This window comes from Mytilus galloprovincialis, chromosome 1 (genome assembly GCF_965363235.1).
Source record: "Mytilus galloprovincialis chromosome 1, xbMytGall1.hap1.1, whole genome shotgun sequence".
In the NCBI taxonomy this organism is placed as follows: Eukaryota; Metazoa; Mollusca; class Bivalvia; order Mytilida; family Mytilidae; genus Mytilus; species Mytilus galloprovincialis.
In genome coordinates this window covers 35,192,326-35,205,323 of record NC_134838.1, presented here as the reverse complement: position 1 = coordinate 35,205,323, position 12,998 = coordinate 35,192,326, and the positions used below count along the sequence as shown (strand labels likewise).

Sequence of the window (12,998 nt, the reverse complement as noted above, 5' to 3'; positions counted from 1 at the left end):
GAAAGTTAGATCTATAAAGTATTCTGATTATTACACTTGTGTGCTAGGTGCAGAAGAGTTTGGTTTATACTCAAGATATTTTGCATCATGTCACCAATCCTGTTTTATTGACCCTTGACTACATACAAAGGTAAATTACATCAGACAGGTTACATGGGTTTCCAGTGGGCCATGTTTAACCAGCTAGAAAACCTTGATTTTGCTGATGACATAGCCATATCATCAACAAGAGGCGAACACCTCCAGGAGAAGACCAACATACTAAACAACTATGCAGAGCAAACTGGTGTGAATGTAAATAACAAGAAGACCAATATAATGTCAATAAACACCAGAAATACAACATCAATTATCATCAGTTATCTGCAAGTGGACAGTGTTGAAGACTTCGTTTACTTTGGAAGCATCATAAGTGAAGACAATAGGGACAAGAAAGAATGTAAACTCATTATTAAGGAAAGATTAGATAAGGCACGTGCAACATTTGAAGGACTTCATACAATTTGGAAGTCCAACCAAGACCAAACTGCGAATCTACAACAGCAATGTAAAATCTGTCCTTATTTATTGTTCATAAACTTGCCGTGCTTTAGTAAGTGCACTTTAAAAAGTAGATGCATACCATGCTAGCTGCCTAGGAAAGTTCAATAGAATATTCTGGTCAAATGAGATCAGCAACAAGAGCCTTTTGGAAAAATGTAATGCAAAGAGCGTATCAGCAGGTTTCAAACAACGACGATTTAGATGGTTATGCCATATGCTGAGAATGCCTCAACACCGCACTCATAAAACAACTCTTAATTGACTCCACCAAGAAAAAGGAAACCAGAGATCCCAAAATTACCTGGCGTAGAACAGTAATCGCAAAATTGGAAGAAATAGGTCCTCAATACCCTTCAACTCCGTACTTTATTTTGCCTTTTAAACTTTTTTTATTCGAGCGTCACTGATGAGTCTTTTGTAGACGAAATGCGCGTATGGCGCAATTATAAAATTTCAATCCTAGTATCTATGATGAGTTTATTTACACCTGAGGTCAAGCCCAGTACATGGCTAAGGACAGAGAAAAGTGTAGCCAGTTAGTTGTGGCCTTGTGTCCCACTAAAGTTGAAGGGGATAAGTAAGTAAGTATTCAGTAAAAAATACTCATTATACCGTTATCACTGTCATTCAGAGATACCCATCGTGTCACTGACATTCAATAACAGATTATGTTGGTAACGGTTGCTTGTAATAGTTGTATATAATTAGTGTATCATATCCTTCTATCACTACCAATCAGTAGGGGATTATTTTGGTTGCGATAGTTGATTAGTATATCCTCGTCTTTACATTACTACCACTCAGTGGAGAATTACATTAGTTGTGATAGTATATTATGTTATTATGTTAATGTATCTTAGCTTTTATATGTGTTGGTATTGATATTTGATAATGCATCTTACCCACTAATACCGGTATCACCACCAATCAATAAAAGATTATGTTGGTTGTGATAGTTGATAAGTGATCATAGCCATCACATCGCTACCAATCAATAAAAGTTAATATAAAAAATGTGTGCAGTAACTGGAATCAAAATAATCATCACAAATCATAATAGAAAGTTTAGATGTTGCTTTATTAACTTCGAAGATCTCCATTACAGTTCAAATGTCTCGTTTCTTCCAGTCTGATGTCTTTATCGTCTACTACAAGTTGTCTATCATATTTAGAAATATCTTCTCTTCTCCAGTTGGAAACAAGACAAAATATTAGACAGACCATAACGGAGATCACTACGGTTACACTTACACCAAGAAATACTTGTAATGTGTTTGTGGTTTCTTCTTCGAATGCAGGGACTGTAAAAAAAAAGAGATAGGTTAATTAACTAGAGGGAAATACATAAGGGTTACATTCATTTGAGTCAATATGATGTGTCACCACCTCTCTTTCGGTACTGTTATTAAAACGGAGTTTCATACTCTGAACAAGTCTTCTGAACTTTAGTTGAGGAAAACTATTCCATTTATCAACAATTGCCACACTTAAATCGCCAAGATGTAGCAGTGGTGGATCTTTTCGATTGAGATTTCTGCCAATGTCATCCTAGACATGTTCGATAGGGTTCATGTCTGGAGACATAGAAGCCCAAAAAAATAGTGTCAATGGCTTCTTGCTCTTTATACTCGGTTACAATACTTGCCCTGTATGGGCTAGCGTTGACGTCAATGTACAAGGGTCTTGACACAAGTAGAAGATTGTCAAAATGAGGGACTAAGCACCAAATCCCTGTATGTCTGTCAGTTCATGTTACCTTGCAAATTATGCATACCCGTATTACAACAGTATGAAAACATGGAAAAGCAACCCCATACATTACACCACCAGCACCGAATGCAGTCGTTGAGAATATGTTGTTTTGGTCATAGGCAGTTTTATTTTCCCGCCATCCCGTATTCTGCCGTCTCCTGATCGTAGCAGAAACAAACTCCCATCTGACCAATGAAATTTTTGCCAGCTTCTCGTGTTCCGGCGTCAATGGTCATGAGCCCATTGAAACCTGATTATATGGTGCCTGGCTGTTAGGGCAGGTCTCTTGACAACAAGAAGTGCTCATAGGTTGCCTCTATGAAGTCGACGGATCAATGAGCGAACACTGTTACGACCACCTTGAGGCTAGTTGTGTCTAAGCTGTGTGGCAGGAGCAAATGGGCTGGCTTTATCATGACGAATAAGCAGTCTGTCATCACGACGGGTAGTTAAACGAGGTCTTCCGTACCTTGGTCTATCATTTACAGTTCCTGTGTCAATTACATGACGTTGTAAACGTCTGACAATGACGGTGTCATTTACATTGAAATGATTAACTATGCCTCTAGTACTCTTACCGGCATTTGACACGCCAATTGCTTACCATCTTTTAGACACAGTTAACTTACGTCTTGTCCTATTATAGAATGACTTGATGAAGGTCACATTTCACCTGTACGCGTGACAGTAGAAAGTTGATTTAAAGGTTTCGAAATGTTGTATTTGTAAAAGTGCAGATGACCTTTAATAAAAAGTTGCTTGTCAGGTTTATCGGAGTATAGTGTAGGCAATTCATAACACCAAATATTCATATTTTTTTCACAATAGTTAAACAAGTATTGCAAGTTATATTAAGGTGGTGCTTAACTTATGGCGAGATGTATATAATTGTGGTATGCCTAAAATTGTAACGCTTAAATATATACCTGCAGATATCAATGGTGTACAATTTTCGCCTGTAAATCCATCCATACACCCATGAAGACATCTCCCATCAGTAGCATTACACACAGCTCCTTTACATTTCCCACACATCTCTGTACAATTCATTCCAAACATTCCACTCGGACATTCTATAGAAAACAATGTTTTATTCAAATAACCACCTTGTGATTAAAGATGCATGTTGGGTAACAAAAGAGAGGATGTTATTTTAACAATATTGTATAAAACTGAAACCTACATTTAAATCAGAGATTACAACTTCTGTAATACAATGTAGTTGTCAATTATATACAAGTTTTGTATTAATTTGTGAATTGGCTTATAATGCTTTGATTTATCAAAAATAAGATCCTACAGGAAAGAGAGGCATACAGTAGTTTAATAAATGCTGATAATACTTCCAACTGTGGGTTTAATTTTGATATCAGCATGACATACATCACTGCATAAACATGGAGTTATTACTTGTTATGCCTTAAGGATGATTAGATAATAGTTACTTTTTAATCATTTAGTATCTGATCTGATTTCACACTGAACCTTATCAAAATATCTTTTTTTTCACGTTTTCCATCCTAATTTTTGAAATGGAATAATGGTATGATTGGATGGTGCTATGCATAGACATCATCAATCCAGTCATTTTGTGGAGAAACTCATGACAAATAGACTTATATGTCTTAGGGATATCCAGGCTTCAAAGTACCTCATGGTACACTTTAAAAGCACCTGCTTACCCTTCCGCAGCATCTGAGATCAGTAGGGTTCGTGTTGCTCAATCTTTGGTTTCTATTTTGTGTTTTGGGTACTGTTTTTTGTCTTTAAGTCTCTTTTTTGTCATTACGTTGTAAGTTTGTTTTCCGACTTATAGCTTTGGATGTCCCTTTGGTATCTTTTGGCTCTTCTTTATTGTTTTTATACTAAAACTTGAGCTTTCCTTTGATATTTTTAATTACCTTCCAAGCATTTAACACCCGTCCACCCAGATGCACATCCACTATTGCATGTACCATTGACAAGACCGCAACCTTTCTTGCGACAGTGGCCACACAATTCTCCACACCTTAAACCCCAACTACCGGGAGAGCATTCTATAGAAAAAGAATACAAGGTTGTCAATGCTTTTTTAATTCATCTGACTAAACTGATCACTCATGCTTCTTTCATTGTTTCGCCTTAAACTTTTATCTAGAGCAACTGAACATTTTGAATCTTTGGAATAAGAAGATTCTCAACTAAGCATCCGTCGCTTCGTAGAACTATGTATTTGATATGGTTGTGCAGCAATTAATACTGATATTGATCTACTTTCATCAAAGTTTTAGGGGACTTCATTTTCCTTAATCTTTGTTTTTTAAGTGTTGTTTATAAGTGTTTCTCGTTTCTCGTTTCTATATACTGTAGATAAAACCGTTGTTTTGTTTTAATTATTTTACACTAGTCATTTTGGGGTCCTTTTTAGCTTGCTATTCGGTGTGAGCCAAGGCTCTGTGTTGAAGGCCGTAATTTGACCTATTATATTGTAAACTATTTATACATTGTGAGTAGGATGGAGAGCTGTTTCATTGATACTCATCATACAAAATCTTATTATTTATACATGCATGACCTGTTGATTGTTTTTACTGCTTGTACTTTCTGTCAGGGTTTTGTCTGTTCTTAGGTTTTCTAACTGTCTCAGGGTTTTATACCTTATTATAACAATTCGTAAGAATTCCATTACACGAAAAGATGACTAAGACTGTGGTCATATTAATAAAATTAGAATACTATCGTAGAAAATTTTGCACAATCATAATACTTACATAAGTATAGTACTGTAGAATATGAAACTATTTAAAATATTTGCATGCTCAAATATAATAAATATTATCTGTCATCACATAAGTGTAAAACATTTATCATTGCACTTAGTAAACATATGCCGATACCTGTATCACATCTGTCCCCTTGTAACCCAGGCTTACACCCAGATGTACATTCTCCAGTCTCTTTGTCACATGATCCATCAAAACAGTTTCCACACGACTGTAAACAATCTTTACCAAAATGAGTCGTATTGCATTCTGAAATTCCATTTAAATTTTTGAAATATATTTTATGTTAGTATACCTACAAAGATGTCTTTTGACTATTTGGTCTGTTGTCTTGCTGTCTCATCAACGTAAACTTATTTTTAATTGGTTAAATAATGTGTTATGTCTTATCGTTTGTAGTCCAAATAATTATAAAATAGCCATTCAATACTGTCCCTAACATGATGATTGTTTGAAATAGTATAGTGAGAATAATTGTATGAATTTCAAGATCACATACTAGTATTCGTCACAAAAATAGGTCACTGTTTGTGATGACATGTGCGTTTCTCGATGATGGGTGTTCTTGCGTGAGTTTGTGCTGTATTTATGTCATGTAGTGTCATTTTAGCCATATTTTTAACATTGCCATATAAGCGGGAGGTTTGGCTAGACAAAAAAACCTCAAATTCAACATACTGTGTTTCTTAAAATTAGTACCAAGTCAGGATTATGGCAGTTGTTATTAAATAGTTTGTTTCTATGTATGTTGGCGTTTATTTTTGTTGGACTTCAGTTTTTCTGTTATTATTCTTTTGTTTTCCTCTTATAATTTCCGTAGGTTTTTGTTTGTAACCCGGCTTTGTTTTCACTAAAGTGATTTAAAACTTTGATTAGCGGTATGCTGATGTGGCCTTTTTTAAGAGATGAGGTTGGACGTGCACATTTCAATTTGATAAAAATACCAAACAGCCACGTTTTCTATGTGAAACAATAAAATATCAACCACTGAATAACTAATAAAAGGTTAATGGGGGTAATTTCACTGGTTAATGAGATACAGTCAGAATAACGTACGAGACGACATCCAATGAGTCCTTTATTGTCTTGAAAAAACAAATATTTTCGTTGGAGGAAAATTATAAACAACTTTTATAAGAACGACATAGTAAAGGTATATCACACAGTCCTACAACCAAGCTGTATTTCATACTTTCCATACAGGTTTTTCCATTCCATCCAGCTTGGCATCCATTAGGACAACTTCCATTGACATGATGACACATCAAGTTATCGCTGCAGTGCCCACATCTGTTATAACACTTGTATCCATAGAAACCGACCTTACATTCTAGAGTAGTAAATAAAAATATAACAGTATTATAAAATCGTTTCAATGGTATAATGTATTTCATCCACTTACTATACACATGGATAAAACGACCGTAATTTTGTCTAGTCATTGTATGAATTGAAAGCACTTACACTAAAATAAATATTCCTATAAGACATCATCTACCAGAGATCAAGGGACGAGTACGCAATCAACGACAGGTCTAACAGTTGCAGTACGATCTTAAACGATAAACAACACATGTACCGTATAGGATTGAGCTTTTCGTAAAAGGACCCGGCATGGCAAAATATGAAAAAAATCAAAAGCTGACCTTCTGCAATGCCAAAACATAAGTATAAAGTATCAACAAAATGTTTCACCATAAGTTTTCATAACTGTATATTTATTTTATTTTTCAAAATCAAAAATCAATGATAAAATAAGTCTGTTATTTTTAAAAAGGGCACAATGTGTGTCCAATGAAAAAAACTTTAACCAGACGATAAACTTTATTTCTGAAACGTACATAAATATTAACCAAGAAAAAGAGCCATTTTTTTTTAAACAATTTTGGGTCCTCAATGCTCTTTAACTTTGTACTTGTTTGGCTTTGTAACTATTTTGATCTGAGCGTCACTGCTGAGTCTTATGTAGACGAAACGCGCGTCTGACGTATTAAATTATAATTCTGGTACCTTTGATAACTATTTAAACATCTCATCACAATTCCAGTAAGTATGCCTAGTATATTTCCTTTTTATCCGCAGTAGAAAGCTTTATATGAGTTGCAGCAAAAAATATTTCAGAGGGGCCAATGTCATTATAAAAACAAGTTAGTTGTTTGTATGATGAGTTGCAGCAAAAGATATTTCAGAGGGGCCAATGTCATTATAAAAACAAGTTAGTTTTTTGTATGATAAGATCGTTAGAACTATTCTCTGAAGATTTAATGTACTAATTTATTTCAACAAATGAAAGGTTATCTTACAAATACATGTTACATTCTATGTAATTGGTATGGTCATGTGTTGCTATATTCTGTTTTTAATGAACGCCCTACTGGCATGTTTGATAATGAGTGCCAATGAGACAGCTATCCGTCCAAGTCACAATTTGAAAAAAGTAAACCATCAAAGTACGATCTTAAACACGGAGCCTGCTACGAGTTCATGCGATTCCGAATTATTTACATTCCCAAGTTTTTAAATGTATACCTTGACGTATCATATACGAACTAACATCGATATGCTTCTTTAATGCTTTTCATTATCATAGCCATGGGCTCATGATTCTTACTTTACCTCTATGACATGTTCTGCCTTCCCAGCCTGGATCACATTTGTTCATTGGACAGAATCCAGACATAGAATCACAGCTAGTTCCATTTAAACAATGACCGCAGCTATAGGAACAACCTGGACCATAAGATCCAAGACATTCTGTAAATTAAACCAAAGTTAAATTATTAATCATTATTGGTACATATGACATGCATCGTCGTACGTCAAAATCAATGAACTCAGCATCAAATAATACGCCTTTTTTGTAATCCATTGCAAGTAAGCATGTTCTTTGTAACACAAGACAAAAGTAATTTTAAATCATTTAATCTCAAAACAAATCAAGGCAAAAAACAAGAAGAAAATACACTGGATTACGAACTTGCGATTTAATAAATCTTCTCCAAAGCAAAAGTCACATTACCAGATATCCAGCTGACCACTGTTTTAAATCAAGATATTAATTAATTTTTCAATACAATCCGATCTGACACCCGGATGTAATTGCTTTTTAATACAGACCTATCTGGCAGTCTACTTCTTGACGACCGGTTTGACACCCAGATGTTCTTGCTATTCAATACAAACCTATCTGACAGTCTACTCCTTGACGACCAGTCTGACACCCGGATGAACATGCCCCCGTTTGTATATCACACTGTTCATTTGGCTCTTTACATGAACACTGTCGCTCACATCCTGGTCCAAAACTATATTTACTACAAACTAGAAAGGGAAAAATCATCAGACTGATTCAACTTTATTCCAGGACGAAAAGATCTTAATATAAGGAATTCCTTGGTAAACGGTTGCTTGCAAGGAAGCTACTTAATACAAGGGCTATCAAATGTAGAATTAATCATTTCTTAGAAAGTTTTACGGGCGACATTTTAACTTGATTACATGTATAATGCTTTTGTCGTAGTTTCAATCCCAAAACTGATTACCAATCCAAAGCATCTAAACAGTACCAGAGAATCATTCAAACTTATAAACCGACAATAAACTGACAAAGCCATGGCTTAAAAAGAGACAAGCATACAAACAATTATAGTACACAAAACACATAATAGTAAACTAATTCATAAAGTCAAAGCAACACAAACTCCACCAAAACTGGGGATGATCTCTTGTGCTCTGGAAGTGTAAGAAGATCCTGTTTCACATGTGCCTGGCACCCGTCGTGTTGCTCATTTCATAGTACAAACCCGGTAACAAGTCTAATTCGGTAGGTCACATGCGTGAAAAGGGGACGGCATTGTAGTTTCGACGTCAAGAACATATCCGCTATCATCTCTGAAACGGATATTCCATAACGGTCAACCAACTGGTGATGGTGTCCATAAAATAACGAAGGGATGATTCAACTTCACCATTTGAAACTCTTGCTTAAATAGATAATAGTGAGCAGCAACCAGTTGCCCGATAGTAGAGTCGAACGATTAAATTGGCGATTGATTAACTTAACATAAGCTTTTACTTAAAATAACTTCTTGAATTCGTGTCGAATTTTATCATTTTAGTCAATAACTCAGAAAATAAAAAAAATGTAGTTGGCCATATTTTGTTTGTAACAAAGTATTGAGAAATGCATTTTATTACATTGGTTTTGTTTTCCTATCGAGTACAATTCAGAGTAAACATCAATAAAAATGAGTACAATGCATAAGAGAGCATACCATAGTTTTAAGTAATACAATGAATCATACTCCGATTCCGAATTATTACCTGAAGATCTTTGGAATTTAGAGTAAGATTTCAAGTTGAAATTCGGAATTTCAATTTTTAATTGCATTGGGGCAGATTAGGGACCCCATGTATTCATATTTGTTCCGTAATATATTTCTGGATTGGAAAAAATCCCCAAAGAAATGGGATAGTTTACAACTTACTATAAACTGACAGGTCACAAATAACAACAGGACCGTGTCTATTTAACACAGCTAGATATTGTCCTCTCTGTGGTCTGTCACAAAATACAGACGCTGAAGACCCGTGAGACTCGATCTCACTACATATCACCATGGTAAATAGGTTACCGTCATCTCCGACCTTGATCTGCCAATCAAATAACGAGGTGTTTGTACCTAATGTTAAAAATAGAAATAACGAGTTCAAGAAATTCTTTCAGACGATATTTTTTGAATTACAGGAATTCTGGCAGCCATTTTAATTATATTTCATACTGGTGTACAACAATAAAATGAATTGTTTGCTAATGACTTCTGCAAATGTTCTATAACCACAAACATATGTATTTGTCTTTTAAATACCATTTCATATATTATTTGAATAAAGCCTGAATAGTTTATAAACAAACAATGCCAAAGAAATGTCCACCCTCAAATCGTCTGTACACAAATATTTGATTTTAAAGTATTAACTCGAGAGACGAACTAGAACTACAGCCGTATTTTATATCCGTCGAACATGTGCGCTAACCACGTGTACTACATCAGATCCGATCCTCCAAAGATAAATTTTCACTGGGGGTAGTGTTGCCCCTGATTGTCTCGAAAGCTCTTATATTATACTAGTAGATATAAATTTATTTGCAAACGTCTGCGTATTTTCTTCAAAAACTATCATACCTGCGTTTAGATATATTGTATGGATTGTATGTGGTTTATCAAACTTGACCATCCACCAACCATTTACACCAGCCGTAGTTATAGCACAGGTACTAGTATTACCATCAACCCCATACCAAGATTCGGTTGATCCTGTTCCTACTTTGTGTGATGTAGATGCATTAAACGATACATTCTCTGAAAAAAATAACATGTTTATCTTATAAAACAGTTTGTTATGGATTAATGTAATATGTCCCAAAAGTGAATATCGCAAGGCCATTTACGATATCTGACCATAAACACAATTCCGTTACAAGCACTGTACAAACATGACAAATAAAAAGAAATTATAGAAGTACTAATTAGTATCACAAAGTAAAATCACAAAAATACTGAACTCCGAGGAAAATTCAAAAAGAAAAGTCCCTAATCAAATGGCAAAATCGAAAGCTCAAACACATCAAACAAATGGATAACAACTGTCATATTCCTGACTTGGTACAGGCGTTTTCTTATGTAGAAAATGTGGATTGAACCTGGTTTTATAGCTAGCCAAAATGTTGGTTGTTGACTGTTTCCTTGTTGCTTTATGCTATGTTGTCTCATCTCTCCGACTACATTCTAGAAGATATCATTCGAGTACATTCTCTATATGATGTGTTCTGACATACTAAGTGTTCTCACCTTGCTGGCAGTTTCTACCGGACCATTGACCTGTGCAACCAGACTCACAGTTACCAGTGTTTTTATCACAATCAAGAGGCTCCCTACAATGGCAACGAAACTGACACATTGTTCCGAAAGTACCTAAGGGACACACACTTTCTGAAAAACAATAATTTTAACAGTTCAATATTAGAAATAAAAAGTGAACAGTTCTTAGGCTTTTAGCGCAACTGAAGCAGACACCTTGTAAATGTACACTGATTATAGAAGTAATTCTTACAAAAATAGTTGTGGCATACTAGTAGCAGAAAAAGAAGACTTTGAAACCAAAGTTTACCTGTCATTAAAGAAAACATTACAACTCCAAATAAACAGAGAAGTGTTCGATGAATGTTTACAGACATTTTTATTTTATTATTCATAAACATGTGATAGTATTAACCGTCGAAGTTCAAAACATTAATCTTTTGGCACAGATAATCCTTTTAAAAGTAACAATACAAGCGTGAATCTTTACCTTTATATGTGAGGTGTAAAGAAATTTCTTTTAAAATATGACCATATGAATTGTTTACATCAAAATACTTGACTGACAAACGGTGAAAGTAAAATATTAAATGTTTAATATCGTAATTCATGAATGCAGAGGGATATCATGAGCGTTGTGTATGTAGCTAGCACAACATGGGGTCTCCTTTAGTCTCGTCTGCTATTTACGTCAAGTATAAATAGAGGTCATCATAAGATGTTTTAGGGGGGACCACGATATGTACATTGGAATATTTCTGAAAAAGATTGAATAATTTCTATGTATACAAAACTAATTGATAATATTAACTACACATTAACAAATTCAATTATTATAAGATTGAAGATTCTCCATAGTTTTATTTCAACAAAGGTTATATATACATCTCAACCTTTGTCTCTAAAAGCCATCTGAATTTTTAAGGTGAGAAAATAAATATCTATGCCATCAATTAAAGCTACTGACTTTTTATTTGAAGAAAAAGGAAGTAAAACATCTTGATAATGCTATCTGTTTAATACGAATATTTATGTTTATATATCTTTTTATTTTATTATACCGTTACGTCTGTGGGTGGTTTACCGTACGTTGCCAGTACGTATATAAATCTGAGTACTGACGGTAAAATTCTGATTAAAAATACTGAAAATGAGGAAAAATACGATGATTAAAATTGTATCCAGTAATCGTGTTCCCATCCCTGGATATTATAACCCTGTTGCATAAATCTGCCTTTCCAATGAAAAGTCTGTAATAAATGTATAAAGAATTTTAAAGATTGATATCTTTATTCATTTAAAGACGTTACACAAATTTTACTCTCATTGTTATAAACGATTTTTCTTCATCTGCATGAATTGTAAATGAACTAAAAATGAGTCAGATTCGAAGAGTCTAAAAATAAAATCATTGCTGGAATGCTTAAAATGCTTATCTCATTTCTGATTTTTGCATTTTGAAATATATTCTTTCACATAGTAGATATATGGATAATATGCGATTTTTTTTTAACTTTTGTTCATCACAAGTTCATCAAACGGTAAATTCAGAAAATGTCATATTTAATCAATCAATGTTATTTGTAAGCGTAAATCTAATCTGTTAGAGAAAAAACGTACAGTTTGAGTTGCATTAAATTTACATTTCTTGCCAAAAACGTTCAGGATTTATATATTAATCCAAATGCGCTGAAAAAAAAACCTACATATTAGTTAAAATCTGCCAGAGCGATTTGCAACCCTTGTCATGCAATGTGAAATTTATAAAATAGACATAGTGAATTATATTGCTAACTCCGAAGTATTGACATACAACAGATAATACCGTTAAGCCTCAGTCACACCTTACCGGATAGCACGAACGGACACCTAACGGATGAAAATAAAAGTTGTTCGTTGACAAAATTGTTATCCGTTGGGAGTCCGTTGATGTACTAACCAGATAAAACGGACGTGTAACGAATGCATAACGGACAGTCGGACACACACCGGATATGCAACGTACGAGAAACGGAAACGTACCGGACAGAACGGATGTCGAACGTACATCCAACGGACGAGTAACGCATAAAACAGACAC

General features: G+C 34.5%; 1 protein-coding gene across 1 annotated transcript; it reads right to left on the bottom strand.

The window, feature by feature from the left end:
- Positions 1–1,602: 1,602 nt before the first annotated feature.
- On the bottom strand, positions 1,603–11,348 carry LOC143076008 (uncharacterized). Its single transcript, XM_076251653.1, has 11 exons — positions 11,229–11,348; positions 10,910–11,050; positions 10,244–10,420; positions 9,545–9,739; positions 8,241–8,378; positions 7,674–7,811; positions 6,250–6,387; positions 5,172–5,306; positions 4,197–4,331; positions 3,222–3,368; positions 1,603–1,844 (listed from the first exon to the last, which is right to left on the bottom strand). The coding sequence occupies exons 1-11, from the start codon at positions 11,317–11,319 to the stop codon at positions 1,624–1,626; spliced, it is 1,656 nt and encodes a 551-aa protein (XP_076107768.1). The 5' UTR covers positions 11,320–11,348; the 3' UTR covers positions 1,603–1,623.
- Positions 11,349–12,998: the final 1,650 nt, after the last annotated feature.

Excerpts from the sequence above, each read along its gene's own strand:
- LOC143076008 (XM_076251653.1), bottom strand. The coding sequence starts at position 11,319 with ATGTTTATGAATAATAAAATAAAAATGTCTGTAAACATTCATCGAACA. Across the intron at positions 4,332-5,171 it reads AGGGGACAGATGTGATACAG|AATGCTCTCCCGGTAGTTGG; the intron begins GTATCGGCATAT and ends CTTTTTCTATAG. Across the intron at positions 1,845-3,221 it reads TACACCATTGATATCTGCAG|TCCCTGCATTCGAAGAAGAA; the intron begins GTATATATTTAA and ends TTTTTTTTACAG.